We start from the raw sequence: 19,884 nt of genomic DNA, 5'->3' as shown, positions 1-19,884 counted from the left end.
CTCAGTTTTTTAAAGTGTAAAGGGAGCCTGAGAACAAAATGTAGGGTGTAGTAACCAGGGAGAACAAGGAGAACCCCACACGCAGCTGGCAGAAGTATGCACACAGCATTCTGGCGGGGGGGGGGCAAAGCAGAAGGTCCCCCCCGTATCCCACCACTAGATATCAGAATACCTCACCATCTTCACTTAGCTTTCTTTGTAGTTTAAAAAATTCCATTGTTTTGGTTCTTCAAGTACCTTTTAACAACCTGCTAGCTGCTATGCACTCTTCTCGACCCTGAGGTGTGGGAGTGGACGAGACCAAGGGCCTGCTCCCCTGGAGCCTGCATTCTGGTAGGGAGATGGGTATGTGTTATGAAGTGAAACCAAGGCAAGAAGAAAGAGACAAGATACATGCTGAATGTGTGTATCCTGGTACATCTGAAACACGAGAAGTCCAGTGTATTTGAAGTAGAATAAACAAAGGGACAAGTAGTTAAGAAATGTGATTAGACAGACAGGAAGAGGGCAGATCATGCATGGTCTTCTGGATCGTGGGAGTCTTTGCATCTCACCCATGTGGATGGAAGTGATTAAAAGCCTGTGAGCAAAGAAGCGACACAATCAAACTCTGTCTATAAAGCATCACTCCAGCTGCTATCAGAAGAATAGACTGTGGAGGTCTAGCGAGACAAGAGTAGAACCAGGATGACAAGTCAGGACAATATTCTAATCATCTAGACATAAGATGAGGTGTTCAAGACCAGAGAAGTGGGTGGGAGGGGGCGTGGGACTGACACAGCTCGCTGATGGACTGGCTCTGAAATCCAGGGAAGAACGGAGGGTGACTCCACGTTTACTGGCCCGAAGACTAGCTGAACCATGTAGTTAAAAACTTGTCTCTGGTTAGAGGACGAGTAAGCACAGTCAGAGAGGAGAATGCTGAGGATTGTGGTGTTTATCCATGCGATAGAATACTATACATCAGTTGAAATGAATAAACTAGAGACGCATGCAAGAAAATGTACAGCAGTGGGAATAACCCAGGAGAGAAGCAGAGAAAGAGAATAAGTAAGAAGTCAAGAGAAGATGAGATCCAAAGCACAAGAGGAGAGGTTGATCTTATTTTTGTTATTGTTTTTTTGAGACAGAGTCTCACTCTGTCACCCTGAATAGAGTGCCACGGCGTCACAGCTCACTGCAACCTCAAATTCTTGGGCTCAAGGGATCTTCCTGCCTCAGCCTTCAGAGTAGCTGGGACTACAGGGGCTCCCCATCAGGCCCAGTTAATTTACTTTTTTTTCTTGTTTCTGGTAGAGACAAAAACCTCACTTTTGCTCAGGCTGGTCTCGAACTCCTGAGCTCAGATCCACCTGCCTTGGCCTCTCAGAGTGCTAGGATTATAGGCATGAGCCAACATGCCTAGCCTAGAAGCTGTGGATCTTAGAAAGGAAAAGAGATCATCGTTGTTCTTGTGAACAGAAAGGAAGTATGCAGAGTGTATGGTCTGCAAACACAGGGAGCTTGATGGATTCTCTGGTGGGAAAATGAAGCTCTTGTCTGACAAAAGTTTTTCTATCTTTTAAAAGTGAGATGAGGTTATTAGTTGAGAAATGGATGGCAAGAAGTATTCAGAAGAAAGTCCTGCAAGATTGTCTCTTAGAGCAGAGTGCCTAGTCATAACTCTGTGATGAGTATAATCAGCAAGAAGCTGGCACAGATGAACCTCAAAAACGTTATGCTAAATGGAGAAAGCATTGTAGGATTCCATTTATATGAAATATCCAGAATAGATAAATCCATAGAGACAAAATGCAGATTGGTGGTTGCCAGGGGCTGGGAGGGGGAGGGAATGGGGAGAAACTGCTTAATGAGTAAGAGGTTTTACTTTAGGGAGATAGAAATATTTTGGAACTAGATAAAAGTAATGGTTGCAAAACATTGTCAATGTATTAAATTCGATTAAATTGTTCACTTTAAAATGGATTTTACTTTTTAAATATAATCTTAGGAAGAAGAAGGAACTGAATTAAAACACTGTGTAGGAAGAAAAGGACACAGTCAGAACAGCTTCAGGTCTCAGCCCTGCCCCATGGAGGAGGATCCTTTTAAGAACGTACTGTAATCCCTCTGCTGGGCATATACCCAGAAGACCAAAAATCACAACATAACAAAGATATTTGTACCAGAATGTTTATTGCAGCCCAATTCATAATTGCTAAGTCATGGAAAAAGCCCAAGTGCCCATTGACCCAGGAATGGATTAATAAATTGTGGTATATGTACACCATGGAATACTATGCAGCCTTAAAGAAAGATGGAGACTTTACCTCTTTCATGTTTACATGGATGGAGCTGGAACATATTCTTCTTAGTAAAGTATCTCAAGAATGGAAGAAAAAGTACCCAATGTACTCAGCCCTACTATGAAACTAATTTGGGGCTCTCACATGAAAGCTATAACCCAGTTACAACCTAACAATAGGGGGAAGTGGGAAAGGGAGGGGGGGTGGTAGGTAGAGGGAGAGGGATCGGTGGGATCACACTTGTGGTGCATCTTACAGGGGTATTTGCGAAACTTGGTAAATGTAGAATGTAAATGTTTTGGCACAGTAACTGAGATAACGCCGGAAAGGCTATGTTAACCATTGTGATAAAAATGTGTCAAATGGTCTATGAAGCGAGTGTATGATGCCCCATGATCATATTAATGTATACAGTTATGATTTAATAAAAATAAATAAATAAATTAAAAAAAAAAGAACGTACTGTCCATCTATTTGGAAAGTATTTTTCTGCTGTCAGCTTTTCATACTTCTAAACATGTACTCAGATCTTCCCTGCTCCTTTGCCACAATGATGTTTAAAAGTAAGATAACCCATAAAGATTTGATAAAGTGCAGCAGATCCATTCCCATGATTATGGGGCTGAGCAAGGTACTCACATATCAATTCACGTGTTAGGGATATTCATCAAGGCACCCAACTGGGCCCTAAGTATTCTTGTACAAGTTACACAAAGTTGGCCCTCAGTAAGCTTGCAAATCTCAGAAAATGAAAAAAAAAAAAATTTGTCTCTCATCACTTTTCCCAACTCCTAAAGAAAAGGAGGAGGAGGAGAGGAGGAAGAAGAGAAATCAAAGGACCAAATAGGAAGAAGTTGGTAGAGGAAGAGGAAGGAAGAGGGAGGAGCAGGAAGAAGGACCTGCGGCCTGGGAAGTGGGTGTCAAGGTTAACCACATTTGGGGTTTTGCTGGGTGACGGCAGAGGGAGAGCAGGGCAAGGTGGTTCAGAGGCCTGCGCGCCAGTAGTGACAGTAATGGGGGCATAGTCGCCTGTGACTTAACCTGGACAAAGAGAGAAGGAAACTAATGTGAGAAAGCATAATTCTTCCTCCACACCTAAGTGGGCAGCACCTGTTAGTAAAAAGCTTCCCCGGGATGGTGAGCTCTTCTAACTCCCCATCCCCAACCTGCTTCCAAGGGCATCTAAATCTCTTGTGTCCAGTTGTGGTCAGGGCTAATTCCACATGGCAACCAAGTGTCAGAGCAGTGGGTCAGAGCTGATTTCCTGAGAAGCTGCAGGGACCTAGAAATCAGTCCACACTTGTCCTCCCTTGTCTCTCCCCTTTCCTGCAGCAGGACCTGAGGCTGCCCTGGTGCTGCTCCGTTCTTCTCTCCCATGAGAACAAAGGCCTGCACACAGTCCACAGCCAAATATGTCTTGGATTTAGACAAAGCATTATTTTCAAGTAATTAATTAAAAATAGAACAATAAATAAAATTGTATGATGTTTTTAAGTTTTTATAATTCATATATAATGCTCACATCATAAATTAGGGGGGGGGGAACCCAACTGCATTAAGGAATAGACAGTTTCTTACCAGCAATCCTTGTCTGTGGAACAGGATGGGACTCCCGGACACGTTCCTTTGGTATGCTAGGCACTTCTCTGCAAATCTATTGCATTGGGCCAAAGAGAAAGTGAAGAATGTTATATAAATAAAGATGATCATATTTTTGAAAGAGCAGGTGTTATTCTGAATGGTAACTACAGCTTTTACCGGCCTTAATACCTGAGATTCTGTCTCCACTTTCACTATCCACTACCATCTTGCTAGAGCTCCCTGCCCCACTCACATTGCTAACAAGAACATCAACCAGTCCTTAGCTACCATTAAATGCCATCTACTCTCCCTCCTTTGAATTATGTTAATAGTCTGCAATCCCAATCTTCCTCCTACCTCTCTGGCTTTCTTGAGGTTCCTTCACTGGCTTATTTTTCTCTGCCTGTGCCCCAACATCGTACACAGCAGGTGTTGTGGCCTTCTTACCCTTCACCCTGGACTTGAGTCTGCCCGTGAGTCCTTGTTTGGTTTCATGTACCAAATGGAGTTTTGAGAGGCTGAAGACCCCCAAAAACATACCTTCAGACCAACTCTTTCTACCAACTGGATATTCAGACATGTCCGAATCTGAATACATCCTCTGTCTTCCCTGCCATTCACCTTGTAAACCTTTCTAAAGACTCAAATTAATCTTTCTACAGCCATTCTTGGGATCACTCCATCCACCTCTATAGCACAGCTATAGTAATCTTTCAGAAACACAAGTTTCCTCTGCTCAAAACCCATCAATAGCTGCCCACTACCCTCAAAGGAGTGAATTGTTCTCAAGATGGAGCTCAAATTCCTTGTGATGCGAGGTGAGGACTGGAGACTCTTGTCTCTCAGAACATCTCTCGGCCTCCCAGGCTATGCTGAGTTACTTCCAGGAACCAGTGCACTGGGGTCATAGTCTGGCTCCTCCAGACCCTTCTCTTGCTACCCCTGCTGCCTATAAGGTCCTTTCCCCCATTCTTCACCTGACCAATACTTTTTTTTCCCAAAGTCTCAAAAAATAGACAACTAATATTAATAAATAAAAATAGAAGATCATTTCAAAAAGAAAAAAAAAAAATCCTTCACAAATTAGCCTGGATGTGATCTCTTCCATGAAACTTTCCAGGGCTACCCTCAAGGCCAGACAGAAGTGCCACCTTTATGCCCCATGGCAACCTGCATGGTTTAATTGCTTCTCCACTTGTATGACTCATGATAAGATCTCTGGCTTAGAATCAGTATCATCCTATTCCCAGGGATACCTGGCATAAAGTGGGAGTCCAATAAAAATGAATGCTTGCACAAATGAAATATACAGATTAGTACTTTACAAAGTGCATTTGTTGAGATTCTCGTCTTGGTCTTAGACATTTGTAATCCACCACAGTGAATTCTATTAAAATCTAAGTTAAATCTGCAATGATAGAAGCTTTAGGGTTATCTAAATAAACATGTGTGTTTTGATTGAATATGGATAAATTTAGGTCAGCAAGTGACATGGAGCTCGTATGTCCATGAAGGAGTGCAAGGGAGAGAGAGCAAGAAGATAAAGTCAGAGAGAGAGCAGGAGGCCACACCCCAAGGGCCATCACAAGTCACAGTAAGCATTGTGAGCAAGGTAGAAAACCATTAGTAGTGATCTAAATTCTGTTTTAATAAACTGCTTTGTCTAGAAGAAACTGACAAAGGGCAAAGGATGGAGTAGGGAAACCAGCAAAGAGGCCACTGCAGTGAGCAAGGCAAGAGACGACAGTGGCTTGAAAAAGTTAGTAGCAATGGGTTATGAGAAAGACACATTTATAATACTTTTGGCCTAGGGGAAGTTGGAAAGAATTGTGCAGGAAATAGCCTAGGCCACCTGACATCTACAACTGTTAAACTTCTGCTACATTTGCCTTATCGTATGTAGCTATCTAGCCATCCTTAACACACCCATGAAGCAGACATGTACTTTGAAGGAGAAGCTGGTGATGGTGACTCCAGGGTATACTTTTTGATGTAGTGTATTTTGTGGTTTTTGTTTTTTGTTTTTTTTTTTTGAGATAAAATTTATTTACTATAAGACTCACTCCAAGGTTTTGACCTAAGCAATAACAACAATGTTGAGCAGCAGTTGTATATGCAAGTCTAGGTCCAGGAGAAAGGTCCAGGCCAGAGCTACCGAAGGGTGAGTGACCGTGAATCATCCAGGCAGCAAAGATGGGATCAACAAAACACCCACGTCTTCAGCGATAGGGTAATGGCTGCCATTTTAAGAGGATCAACCAGAGAGAAAATGACTGATATGGAGCCCATGCAAACCAAGGGTAGAGACACATCCATTCAGTGTTCCACACAGACCCCATACTCTAGTGTGGTAGGTACCAGCCCAACAAAAAGAAATCGAGTAACTGCTTCAACTGCAAAAAAGTAATGGTATGGGGGGGGGGGGGAGGTATCTTAGTCATATGGGTAGTCACAGGCCATTCTATGCCAATGGAAACTACTATTGACAAATACATATTGAATGAATAAAACCATTAAAAATAAACACACATGTGATAATTCATACACATCAGGAAGCTACTTCAAGGTCTTCATTTTCAGAGTATAAGCATTCAGCATTTTATTGCCTAATTCCAGCATGTATCATTATTTAGTGTAGTATACAATGTATAAATACCTTGACCAAAAAAAAAAATACCATGTAAAATAAAAATATTCAAAATATATGCTTCTAAGACAAATGAAAAATATAACTAAAACATTAGTCAGCATTAGTGAAACATGCCCATATGTGGATATACTTAAAGGCATAATCTTTACAAGACCTCACTTCTTTGACAAGCAAACCAATAAATATAAGAAATATGTTACAGTAACTCTGTACACACACCTTACTCCAGGTAGTATTTACAGTTCTTAAGCTTTCTGAAATTGTGTCTCTTTCGTGTAGACTCAGACTTTTGTCTGCAAGCATATCCAGCTCAGCTCTGTTCAGCCATTTGAGTTTTTCACCTTGTGCTTCCATCTCTTGGGTTAAGTCCTGAAGGAGGCAGAAGACAGGTGTCATTAGAAGGTCATCAAATAGGAGAAAGTACAAGAATTACCCTAGAAATCTCTTTGGAAAATAGTCTTATAAATATGGATTTTTAATTTCTTAAATGAAACATTGAATTCGTGTTGACAAATGGTGACTGATAGAGCACTGGGCACACATCTTCAGTGAGTATTTGCGTGTACACGTGCACAAACGCACTCTCTGGCACCCTGCCTTTTAATCAAAATATGTTATATTATGTTGTATTATTATATTATATTTACATTGCCAATTAATTTCACAATCTGATTTTATCTCCACCTTGCTACCCTATCCTAAAATACTGCCATACCCTGTGTAACTTTCCCCAAGTTGTTTACAAAAGGGACATTCCAAGAAAACTACGAACTTAAAAGGAAAACAAGAAACGTTTGCCACATGAGATCTTTTATCATTATTAAAAGTTTCTTTCCCAAAAAAATGCCTCAACCATACTCCATTACAGACAAAAACCTCTTAACTAATTAGTAAATACCCTCTCATGCACACTTTTATGTATACATGTACCTACCGCCCAATTCCTTTATCTTCAATAAGAGTACATTGAGCTTACTCTTCTGTGATAAGTATTTTAATTTTAACACTACAAATAAAAGAGTTTATGTGTATGAAAATATGTACAGATTTGGATATACAGTAGAATCTCCATAGTTGGCCAGCACCCTACATTGACAACCTCCAGTTGATCTAATTTCATAAACCAGCTGTGTACCACATTAACTGATCAGTACAGCAGGCCTAGTTCCTTACATTGACCATCTCCATACACTGACCAGTTTGATACAGTCTCGTGGGGGTCAACTTACGGAGGTTCTCCTGTATTTCACATCCCTACACCTTTATGCATTTTTAAAGATTGTACACATATACAACTATGAACACCTTCTCTTTCAAAAAATTGCAGTTGCTCTTTCAAAAAAAAAAAAAATTTATTTTTTCTCTTACAAGTCCACCGCATGTACCAGAAGGGACAAAGCTTCTTTCCCTCTTCTTTAGTAATGGAATTATCTTATTCTTAAGTGTAATGCTCAATTATCAAAAGGCGCTAGCAAATACACAGACAAAGAAACCACTTACTGTTAATTCTTGTAGGTTTTCTTCCAGCTCAGCAACTGATCTCTTTTCCAAAGCATTCTCAGCCTTTGTTAACCAGCAGATAATCTCATCCAGCCTGTTTCTATATTCCATCACCTGCTTACTCTCTCCCTTTAATCTGAAAGAAAGTATTATAGAAAAATATTAAGAAAAATTGCCTAATTAGTCACAACATTATACATTTGCTTTGGATAGCCTACTAAATATTTCTCAAAATAAAGAATTCCTAATGATTATGAGTATTTTTAAATGAATCTTAGTAATAGACTATAGATTCTGCAGTACTAAAAACTGTTTAATAATAATGGAAGAAGAATCTTTCCATAATTGAAAACCAGTGAACCAAAAGAATCGTCTCTCATCATGAAAAATTATATAGCCATTTAATACAAAAGACTTTTTAAAGTTAGATACCACTGTGAAACATAATGGACATTTTTTAAAACATGCAAGAATGTCTTTCTCTAAGATAATAAGAAAAAAACATAATTCTCTTTGAGTACTCCATGGAAATAAAAAGTCATCATTATATGACACTTTAGTCACATTAGGTGGCAACAATTACTCTGCATTATTCATAGGACAGAAAGAATCAGAACCAGGCAAGATACTTGCCTTGGAAAATTTTATAGGTATTAGGAAAGACAAGAAAAAAATGCAAATTTGGTTAGTTCATTATACTAAGTATTATATTTGAATACAGCACAAGTTGTAAAAAGAGATATAGAAAAAAAACAAAGCAAAAGTTTTAAATGATGCAAGAAAAACAGTCAAATGAATATAAAAAGGAACTGCCTTAATTAGATCTTTCAAATATAAGAATAGCATTTATAAGAATATAAACCATCTGTCAAAAGAGAGGAATATGATTAGAATTCCTATGACAATAAGATTATATATATTTTTAAAGGGTTTGAAAGCTATTAAAAGCTTGGTGGTATTATTTTTATAGTTTCTGTAGTTAACTACTTGCTTAAAAACAGAATGCAATTTTTAAATAAATTATATTGTGTTATCCCTAATAAGAATTTATGTTTTTATAACTAGTTATAACTTTTACTGTTAATCACAAAAGGTCTAAAATGATGGTACAATATATGCAATAAAATATTAAACAATACTTATATATTAGTGTAATATATGTAATAAAATATCAAATAATACTTAAATATATAATAAAAATCTATAATATTTGTGAGTATTATGTTTAAAATGAATGAAAATCACTACAAAAATCATAATTTTTAAGTACCCACAGGAAAGAATACTACTTCAAGATTTAAAAATAAATCAATCAAGCAATAGTACTAATTGTTAAGACTGTCAATTATAAAACAGGTCCTCTTCCCTCCTTACTGAAAAGTATTTAACTTAAATAACATCTTTGGAAACACCCAAAATACTTCTATCGGCCTTTTGTTCCCCCCCAAAAAAGTTGAAATTTAAATTTCTAATGTTTCGTAATCATGACTGATTTAGTACTTTGAAAATAGAACCATGAAGGAAAGTAACATTACCAAGTGATTTCAATAAGACATATTTGAGTCATCCAACATTTTCATCTGCAAACTAGCTAAATAAAATCTGCATTTAAAGTGTTATCTTTCAGAGGAAAAACAAATTATAAATTCACATTCAAACAGGAGATAACAATTGCTCATTAAGGAATAACACCATAAGTTGCTGAATGGCGCAAACATTTAACTATAGGCACTCAATACAAAAACAAATTGAAACACATGGTCATTCTCAATGACTCTGATAACAGTGCACATAGACGCTCTCCCAAGGTGGTCCCAATTTAATACAGATTCCAAACCTTTAGTGAAGTTTAACATGAATTTATGAAAATAATGGCTTTTGTCAAAATATAAGATATTAGGCAAAAGATTTATTATTCTTTTCCCTTCCAAAAAATGAGTTAAATATTTAATATGTATTACCTTCACCTTGTTAGTTTCAGAAGCTATAATTGGTACACCCACAGGAATCCATTTGAAAATCTGTAGGAAAATTTCTGCATTTAAGGTTAATACCTGCCAGGATGTACATGTTTTTCTTTTAAAAGGCCTGACAGATACATCATTTTAAGCTAGAAGTCTCCAAGCAAACTGATTCATCTGGCACATAAAATCTTATGGGACCTCAGCTTCCAATCCTACCCCTGGAACCCTAAATCCTCCTCTCTGTCCAATCCTTTGGAGATCTCTCCCATGGCCATGGTATTCATGCCTCCCTTGGCTGGTTCACAACTTCTCCCTAGAAGTCCCTCCCTAGAAAACATTTATGGGAAGTTGCTATAAATCCTTCAAGAAACAGCTTCCGTATCCCTCTTCTCTAATACCTAAATTCCACAGCCCATCCCACCTGTCTCTGTGACAATAAAATATCTCCTTAACAATGTTTTCTTCAGTCATTTTTTTGTAATCTCCAAGATCCTTAGTTACGCGTTCCCAGTGCTAAACATAAGACTTGATAAATATTGATCAAATCAATGACTCAGTCATTGGCAAAATGTAGCAATAACATGCTTTTGGAATAAGTTCTGGGTTAACTTACTCTCATGAAACAGACATTCTAAGAGTTTATTATGAACAGTCAGAGCACATTTTACAAACACTCGCGTTAAACATAGACATTCTAAGAGTTTATTCTGAACAGTCAGGGCATTTTACAAACTCTAATTTTATCTTCATGACAATCCTCTGAGTTGATGGGTGATATAGCTCTCACTTAAAGAAGAGAAAACTTTGGCCCGGGGGCTCTGTGTTCTCCCCAGGTTTGCACAGCATGGTATTTGAGAGCACAGAATAGCACCATCACTTATTTCTATGAGACCTTGGACGAGCTACTTAACTTCTCCCCTTTGCCCCTCAGTTTTCACAGCCTAACAGCCCTCTAAGAGAAACAGTCCCAACCCTTTCAGCACCAGGGACTGATCACAGAAGTGGCAGGGAGGGATAGGACAGGAGGCAGAGCTTAGCAGTGATGCTGCGCCAGCTCTTAATAGGCCACAGACCAGCACTGGTCTAGGGCCCAGGTGTTGGGGCACAGCCTGAGAGGGAAGTCGTGAAGATTAAATATGGCTATGTGTGTAAAGTGCCAAATACTCTCTGTCACATGGCAATCTCTCAACCAAAACATACAAATTATTTTTTGTCTCTTACCAAAACACATAAAACAATCATAAATTTTTAAAGGAAAAGCCACCACAGGCCATATCATACCTGAATACTTTAGGTCATATTATAATACTGGACTTGATAAAGGACCCAACAGTTCTTTAACAAAATAATAGTTTATCACTGAAACATTACCTACAGTGTTAAAATTAGTCAATAAAAAACATGGACTTTTTTTTTTTTTTTTTTTTTTTGAGACAGAGCCTCAAGCTATAGCCCTGGGTAGAGTACTGTGGCATTTCAGCTCATAGCAACCTCAAACTCCTGGGCTTAAGCGATTCTTCGCCTCAGCCTCCTGAGTAACTGAGACTACAGGTGCCTGCCACAACGCCTGGCTTTTTTTTTTGGTTGTAGTTGTCATTGTTGTTTGGCAGGCCTGGGCCAGATTCGAACCTGCCAGCTCTGGTGTATGTGGCTGGCGCCTTAGCCGCTTGAGCTAAAGGTGCCACCCAAAACTTGGACTTTTTAACCCCAAAGTAGCAATACCCAACAAATAAACAAAAAGATCATTAATGAGATGGAATGAATTAAGCAAAAGGAAAATTACTCATTAAATCTTGACTATCTCAGAAAATAACTTCAAATTAATTTTATATCTATAAAATATGTATAATGTTGAGTATTATATTCACTGGTAATCCGACATATTTGTACCAGAAGATGCTCTAATAAAATCTGGGCCTTATGATGCGACATAAGTTAACAATGATATATTTATTACGTTATATAGATGAAGAATATTTTTATTTGCACAGCACTCACATATACGGATATAAGACGCTAAGAATAACGTAGTGAGAGAAATTACTAATGTGGTTTCAATCAGGAAATAAGCCAGGAGAAGGCCTCCCTTGAACTCAGATTTTCAAACCAGAAGTTGGTGTGTGTTTTCCACTACTTTTATTTCCCACCATAATCATCATATCCCAATAAACAGTCCAAAATACAAGATTTAAAGATTTTTACGCATACAGGTATCTGAGTAGAAAAGTATGAGTTTATGGAGAGCCTAAAAATAGAGTCAGGGGAACTGTGGGCAGTCCAGGTTTTCAAAATGAACAAAAATCCCTATTGTGGCATCAGATAATAGAAGAATTTTAAACTCATCAAAGTGTATTTACAAAAATTCTACCTATGAAATATGCTTACTCCTGTGCCACAATCACAACGCAGTTACCTTGGTCGCCTATCCATCACTTCTGCAATGATGGCACTCCAGCGTTGGTTTAACCCTGCCAGCTTGTCTTTCAGGAAGCTTCCATCTGTTGGAGAGAGTTTCTGGACAATCCTATCCCCAGTTCGATTCAGCGCTGCAAAACTGGGCTGGTGGCTACTGATGCCCTCTTCGAGTTCCTACAATCAAGCCCAACTCAAGATTAATTCCACTACGATTATTAACAATGCAATGACTTCACATAAGTAGTGTGGCATCAATTTAAGCAATAGAGACACAAATTCCTTCCAAGACGTTTTATGTTCATGAAAAAGGTATTTTAAAATAATTTAATTACATTTCAATGAACACACTAAACAAAATCTATTTGGAAATCTAACCCATCTCATGAATGTCATCAGGCAAAATATAGTGAAATAGAAAAGCTGAAGAACATAAAATAAATAACAGCTGTTTACACTAAAGCATAAGGATCAATCATATTTGATTAAAGCAAATTGTTCATCTTCTTCCAAATAAGTGCTTAAAAGAATTTCTTTTAAAAAAATAAAAAGAAATATATATATATACATATATATATATATATACCTCATACACCCTTATGCCCTACCGTATATATGTTAACTTCAAAGTGCATTTTATTGAGACATTGCTTCACTGCTCTACAAGTTTTTAACTATTAGATTACAGGTATATTTTGAAGTAAAATTGAAGCATTTAGCTGTAATTCTAAAAACAACAAAAATACATTGGCATGCATGCCTATAAGAAAAATAAAAGCATTATTTTTAACTTCTCATGAAACTTGTACATAAAACACATTTTAAAAATTTAATGAAAATTATTTTTAACAATGACAAAACTGAAATTTTGGTAGCTTTTTACTATTATTTTTAAAGACCTATCATTATCAGCAGAACTGACTTGGCAATGGTGTTATATTTTCCCAAGACTGAATTAGACTTACATGAGCAGCTGTCCTGCTATAGCTCAGGAATAATCTGCTTTTATGATAATTATCAACAATACAAAGAAAAACGAGATGCCTAAGTGTTAAAGCCCAGAAAACAAAGGTGAGGTACACATATTTTTCTGTACTTGATAAAGTCTAGGGTACAAAATATTACAAATGTTATTCTGAATATAAAAATTTAAGGACAAAACTGTTTTTCAAGTTCGCCATGAAAGAGTATTTTTGATTTAAATTTCTTTAAAACCCTGATTGAAAATTCTACATGACCAAATTCTCTTAAACCTCTGAAACAGGAACTAGAACAGAAACAAAAATTACAGGTTGTTTATAGACTCCGAGAAAATTAGTGTATTTGGTTCCCTCTTCTGAACCTCGTCTTAACAGCCAGATGTGAACCACGCATGTAACCTTTTCTAGAAGATGCCCCTCCTCAGACAGGAGGTGGCGCTCACCTGCTGGTGGAGCCTGGCTTTCTCCAAGTCTAGACGGCCACCTGGAGCACAGGTATCGGTCAGGACCTCTTCAGCTTCTGTTATCCACTGCGTGAGGTCATTAAGGTCACAATGGAACTGTCTCCATTCTTCCATGGCCCTGTCAAAATAACTGGAGGACAACACAAAGAAAATAGGTTTCCCAACTTTCAGGAACTGCCTAGAAGCAATTTTTCTAAAAAAGTAATTCAAATCTCATTTAAATTGAAAGCCCTCAAAGGAGTGAACTCACAGTCTGTTATTCCACAAGACCAGTTTTCATAGGGGGTTACAGCTGATGATTCCCTCCCACCTCCCTCTCTGTCACACTCACACACACACACACACACACACACACACTCGCGCGCACGCACTAAGGCAGCTTTAAATGGAAAAGATTCAGCCTCCCATGGCTTGGAAAAAATCAAAGTTGATTAGCTATAGGAACATTAGCCTGCCCAAATTTATACACTTAACATTTAAATGCCATGAATTGTAAACTATGATTCATTATTCTCTCAGAACAAAGAAAATGTTGTTGTACTGCCAGGACAAAGTTCCCAGAATAAAGCCCAAAAGACCAAAACCCTTCGCAGTCTTCTGACACTCCCTCATCTCTATGTTATGGACAGAACTATGTTCCACCGAAGTTCCTATGTTGCACCCTGACTCCCAAAGTGACTGTAATTGCTGGCAGAGCTTTGAAGAAGGTAATGGGGTCATGGGGTGCAGCCCTCATCTGCAAGGACTGGCGTCTTTATTAGAAGAAGAAGAAGGACCACAGAGATCTCTCGGGTGATGGAGGACACGCCAAGAAGGTAAGAGAGGCCTCACCATGAACAAACCTTTCTGCCACCTTGATCTTGGACATCCAGTCTCCAGAACTGTGAGAAAATAAATGTCTGTAGTTTAAGCCGCTCAGCCTGTGGTACCTTGTTATGGCAGCCCAAGAAGTACTTTGGGTAGTGAGGAGCTAATCCTGAGTGTCCCATTTACCTGAATACAGCACAGTACAGAACTGCATGGAAAACCCAGGTTAGGGTCTGGGTGCAGCAGCTCACATCTGTAACTAGCACTCTGGGAGGCTAAGGCGAGAGGATCCCTTGAGCACAGGAGTTTGATACCAGCCTGAGCAACAGTAAAACCCTGTCTCTACTTAAAATACAAAAATTAGCCAGGTGTGGTAGTACACACCTGTAGTCCCGGCTTCTGGGAGGCTGAGGCAGGAAGATCACTTAAGCCCAGGAGTCTGAGGTTACTATGAGCCAGGCTACGGCCATGGCACTCTAGCCTGGGCAACAGAGTGAGACTCTGTCTCAAAATAAATAAAAAGAAAAAAAAAGAAAGCCAAAAAAAATCCAAGTTAGGAATGAGAAAAAAGGCTATTGAAACCTCTGCGTAAACCCAACACTTTTAGAAATGAAAGAGAATAAAACTTCAGGGCTTCCTCTATTCAAATACACAAAATAAATATAAGAAGGAAAAGTTTTGTAGGATTAAGATCATAAATAATTTTTTCTATCTTTTGTTTATTGCAGTAGAGCTGGAAGAGGTTTATAAGAGATGTCTGAAATGTTAATCCTATTAATAAAATTTTTATTTGATATAATAAAACTATACTATTCTTACTTTAAAAATAATAAAATGGTTCCTGACTTCAGTAACCCCTAAATAATGCTTACTTTGTTCTCTTCCATGAAAATTATTTTTAAAATTCACTTAATATTTGTTGGCTGCCTACAGGGAAGCAATGTTCTCTTAGACATGACAAAAATAAAAGCGCTTCAAACAAACACTATGAGAAGATATTAAAATATTCATTTGTTCATAAAAATGTATGATAACTACACAACCATCAAAATTTCCAGATTTTTGAGATACTGCAATCTGAATAGAAAATATAACTGGACAAGCTATTCCAAAGATTTAAAGTCTTTGAATGTAAACATTAAACTTAGAAAAGATCAATATCATTTTCACAGAACATTAAGTTTGGTACAATCTAAGCAGCATAGCTCTGGACTGAACTGCAGAGCGCTGTGCAGAGGCTGCTCGGTGGAGTCCGCAAAGCCATCGCCTCTGCTCTAATCCAGCTGCTCGTAGGGGTGGCAGCAAGGACTCCCGAAGGGCTGCCACGTCCCGGAGTCAAGCAACTCGAATCGCAAACCTCCCTGACCACGGAGAGAAATCTGTTTATCTTTCCCATCCTTTGTTTGGATTTGAAATAGAAAAAAAAAAGTTGGCTAGTTCTAATATTCCAGCTGGCCTTACTATCTTCCTCACAAACTCTTGTCGTCGCTTATGTTCCTTACTGCTGAGAATGGTACCATCACCCACCTAGGTCCCCAAGCCAAAGAGTTGGGGCTCATCTTTTACTCCTCCCGCTTCCTTACTCCACCATCCCATGAGTCACATGCTTCATCTGTTCTACCATTTAACTCTCCAACATCCCCCAGTCTCCACTGCCACAGCGCCTTCCCGAATCAAGCTGCTGCCATGTCACAAGCACCAACTGGTCTCTCCAGGTTCGGTCCTGTCCTCCACCAATCCATTCTGCAGCCAGTGAACTGTCATTTCCATGCTAAAACACTGCCATGGGCCCCTAAGATTCTTACAGCAATATACAAACTGCTGAAAATGACTCACGAGTCCTTCTGACAGGGCCACTTTAGACCTTCCTGGTTTCATAGCGCTCTACTAGACTATTTTCATATCGTCAAAGGCATCACCCACTCTCTTATCTATGATCTTATGCAATGTTGTGTTCTATTCTTCACCTGACTAAATTCACAATCTCCAAAAGGCCTTCCCTGATGCCTCCAGGTCCCTAAGATGGCCTTCTGTATTGCCCCCCCCCCCGTGTAATACTATGCACTAATAATTGCCTGTCTACTTTTTTCTACTATATACATTGGACCCTGAGCAAGAGACTATATGTACCTAGTGCATCAGTCCTAGAATCCTTATAACTAATTGTGTGAGGCTACAGTGCCTCCTTGCATTAACACTCAATGCTTATCAGATAGTCCATAAATAAATGGATAGATAGTGAACAGGCATATTCCATATGATGAAACGGAACTCCAAAAACTTTGTAAATAATATAAAAAGAGTGACTGAGAAAATTACAAAGGAAAATATTACTGCTATAATATTAAAAGATAAAAAACAGGATGCCTAGTTTTTATGTGCCTGTCTCCAGCGTATTATTCTGTGCTAGCTTTCTTTATATACAGTACTTGATATTTGGCTATTTCATATCTTATCTGCCTCTTTACTATATTCAGAGCTACTGGCAAAAATCTTGTCAGTTTTTATTTCTATTAATAGACCTGGTCAAAATATAGTGAGAAGGCCAAAAAACATCCTTTTAAACAGAAGCTTATAAAGGGTCTGGGATTATATATGGATTCTAATTATCTGGAGTTGTCGCTGTTCCTCACTCACATTTATCATCAAGTATATGGACAAAGCGAATATTAATGAAAATCCTTCTTAAATTTTTTCAAAGCACATGGACACTAGACACTAAAAATTAAAAATGTTTACATACTATCCAAATGTTATGCCATAAATGGTCATCTATACCTGGCCCAATTCCTCTTTCTCTAAGGAACTACCCTCATCACAATGTATTACGCATGAGTATACTACAAGAAAGTGAAACATATCTCACTATTCTCAGTGTGCAGAAGACCATTTCCACGGCCCATTAACTTATAGCCACTGTTTAAAAATTAAATATGAACTGTATTTGCACATACCCTTTCCGATCATTGTACTTTCTATTAAGTCTGTCCCAATTTGCATTCAACTGAGTAAGAGTATCCTTGATCTGAATGGCTTCAGGTCCAGAGGCGTCAAGAATAACATCTGGCTGTTTTTCATGAATGACTGCAATCTGCTCTCCAAGTCTGTCCAGTTGGTCTTTGATATTCTAAAAATATATTGTCAGACATTAACAAAATTCAGTGAAGCAACAACAAAAAAAGAAATAGCAGATGATCAAAAATTTATATTGTATAATTCTCACTTAAAATAATGATGAGGCATAATAACTGCTGCTCATGAACACGAAACCATCAAAACTATAAATCTATCAGTGACTTCTTTGTGACCAAATTATACAGAAATACTTTAATAGAATTTAAAATTTTTTAATTTATAATCAGGATGGCATTCCACACTTCAACAAGGGACCCACCTTAAATTATTATAGATGGCCTGATAAAAGCTGACATTTTAAGTCAATGGATAATCAAGTTTATAAGACAGGAATATGGTCTGTATATATTAAAAGAAAAGGCTTTGATATTATAAATAATAACTGTACACACTGAAAAATCCATACCTGCCTTAAAAAATTAAAACTATTTGATTATATTTTATTGGAGAACACAGAAAAGGTTTCTTATTCACAAACATTATTAATTTCCTGGTACAAATTCTAAAAGACATCAATAGACCATAGGGTGGCACCTGTGTCTCAAAGGAGTAGGGTGCCAGCCCCATATACTGGAGGTGGTGGGTTCGAACCCAGCCCTGGCCAAAAACTGCAAAAAAAAAAAAAAAATATATATATATATATATATATCGGGGTGGCGCCTGTGGCTCAGTCGGTAAGGCGCCGGCCCCATATACCGAGGGTGGCGGGTTCAAAGCCGGCCCTGGCTGAACTGCAACTAAAAAAATAGCTGGGCGTTGTGGCGGGCACCTGCTACAGCTACTCGGGAAGCTGAGGCAAGAGAATCGCTTAAGCCCAGGAGTTGGAGGTTGCTGTGAGCTGTGTGAGGCCACTGCACTCTACCAAGGGCCATAAAGTGAGACTCTGTCTCTACAAAAAAAAAAAAAAAAAAATATATATATATATATATATATATATGGAAGTCAGCAGAATGACCAATTCTTCTTTCCACATTAACTACAGCCATTCAAAGACGGTGTCTGGAGATTTACCCTCAGAGAGTCTTCCTGAGCAGAGAAGTCTTCATAGATAGCTGTGTTTAGCTCTGGAATATTAAGTGATAATTCAACATCATCCATGGAAAGTAAAATTCTGTTAATTTCAACCAGGTAATCTGCAGGGAGAGGTGATGAACGGATTCCGGAAGCAAGCTGACCTGTTTTCCTCTGTTGAATAGGAACTACCTATAAAAACATTTTTAAAAAATAATGCATATATCATAAAATAGCTCCACAATAAGCAAGTAAAAACTTCTTAAAAAAAAGTGTAAGACTGTTGTGTGAAGAAATTCAATACCACGAACCAAACTCAAACAGTTTTAATTTTCTTTAATTTTAAAGCTGCCTTACTACAGAAACCATTATCCATCTCTATTCTAATTTTTATCTGCAGTCTGCTGTTAAACAGCACAAATATGTTAATATTTGCCAGAATTTCTTTAAGACCAATGTCATCTAAACTCATTTAGCAAACAGGAAACAGCAACCCCTTTCTGAGCCACTGAGGGAGTGAGACTCCGCTGCCCATCACAAAACAGTGTGTGAAATCAAACGCTTGCATGCCATTACGATTTCACTCTTTATCAAACATTGACAATGAAATTAAATATTCTGGACCTCACTACCGAATGTATAAATAATATTTAAATATAAATAAATTAAAAATGTTTCTATAATACAGGAAATTCAATGGAAGCTTGGTTTAAAATAACAACCAGGAAATTTAGTAGATAATCTTAACCTTTGAACTGGGTGTTGTGGCAGGCACCTGTAGTCCCTGGTGCCTTGGGAGGCTTGAGGCAAGGGGATAGCCTGAGCTCAAGTGTTTGAGGTTGCTGTGAGCTAGGATGCCACAACACTTTACCCAGGGCACAGAGACTCTGACTTTAAAAAAAAAACAACAACAAAAAAAAAAACCCTAACATTTGAAAACCTTATTACAGAACGTGAAAACCTACAGAAGATGAGAGGTCCTAACATGCTAAATTCAGACAGACTTGAGGCTCATGACCACTCATTTGCCCTAACAGGAAGTTTAGGACCCTCTCCACAGATCTAAGTATTAAAATGCTTTCCAGAATGGCCCAC

The 19,884-nt window shown here is 38.2% G+C and overlaps 1 protein-coding gene across 7 annotated transcripts in view; it reads right to left on the bottom strand.

Annotated features, from left to right (window-relative positions):
* The window catches only part of UTRN (utrophin), a 533,531-nt gene that overhangs the window by 291,095 nt on the left and 222,552 nt on the right, over positions 1-19,884 (bottom strand). For all 7 annotated transcript variants that reach the window (XM_053590883.1, XM_053590887.1, XM_053590886.1 and 4 more), the window contains 7 exons: positions 18,790-18,981; positions 17,598-17,770; positions 13,816-13,966; positions 12,394-12,569; positions 8,017-8,152; positions 6,736-6,885; positions 3,864-3,939 (listed from right to left, as the gene is read on the bottom strand). In XM_053590883.1, coding sequence (XP_053446858.1) covers positions 3,864-3,939; positions 6,736-6,885; positions 8,017-8,152; positions 12,394-12,569; positions 13,816-13,966; positions 17,598-17,770; positions 18,790-18,981 — 1,054 coding nt within the window. The remainder of the gene's footprint in view (positions 1-3,863; positions 3,940-6,735; positions 6,886-8,016; positions 8,153-12,393; positions 12,570-13,815; positions 13,967-17,597; positions 17,771-18,789; positions 18,982-19,884) is intronic.

This window comes from Nycticebus coucang, chromosome 5 (assembly GCF_027406575.1).
Source record: "Nycticebus coucang isolate mNycCou1 chromosome 5, mNycCou1.pri, whole genome shotgun sequence".
Taxonomy (NCBI): domain Eukaryota; kingdom Metazoa; phylum Chordata; class Mammalia; order Primates; family Lorisidae; genus Nycticebus; species Nycticebus coucang.
Note: the sequence above shows the minus strand (reverse complement) of the source record. Positions and strands in the feature narration are given on the sequence as shown.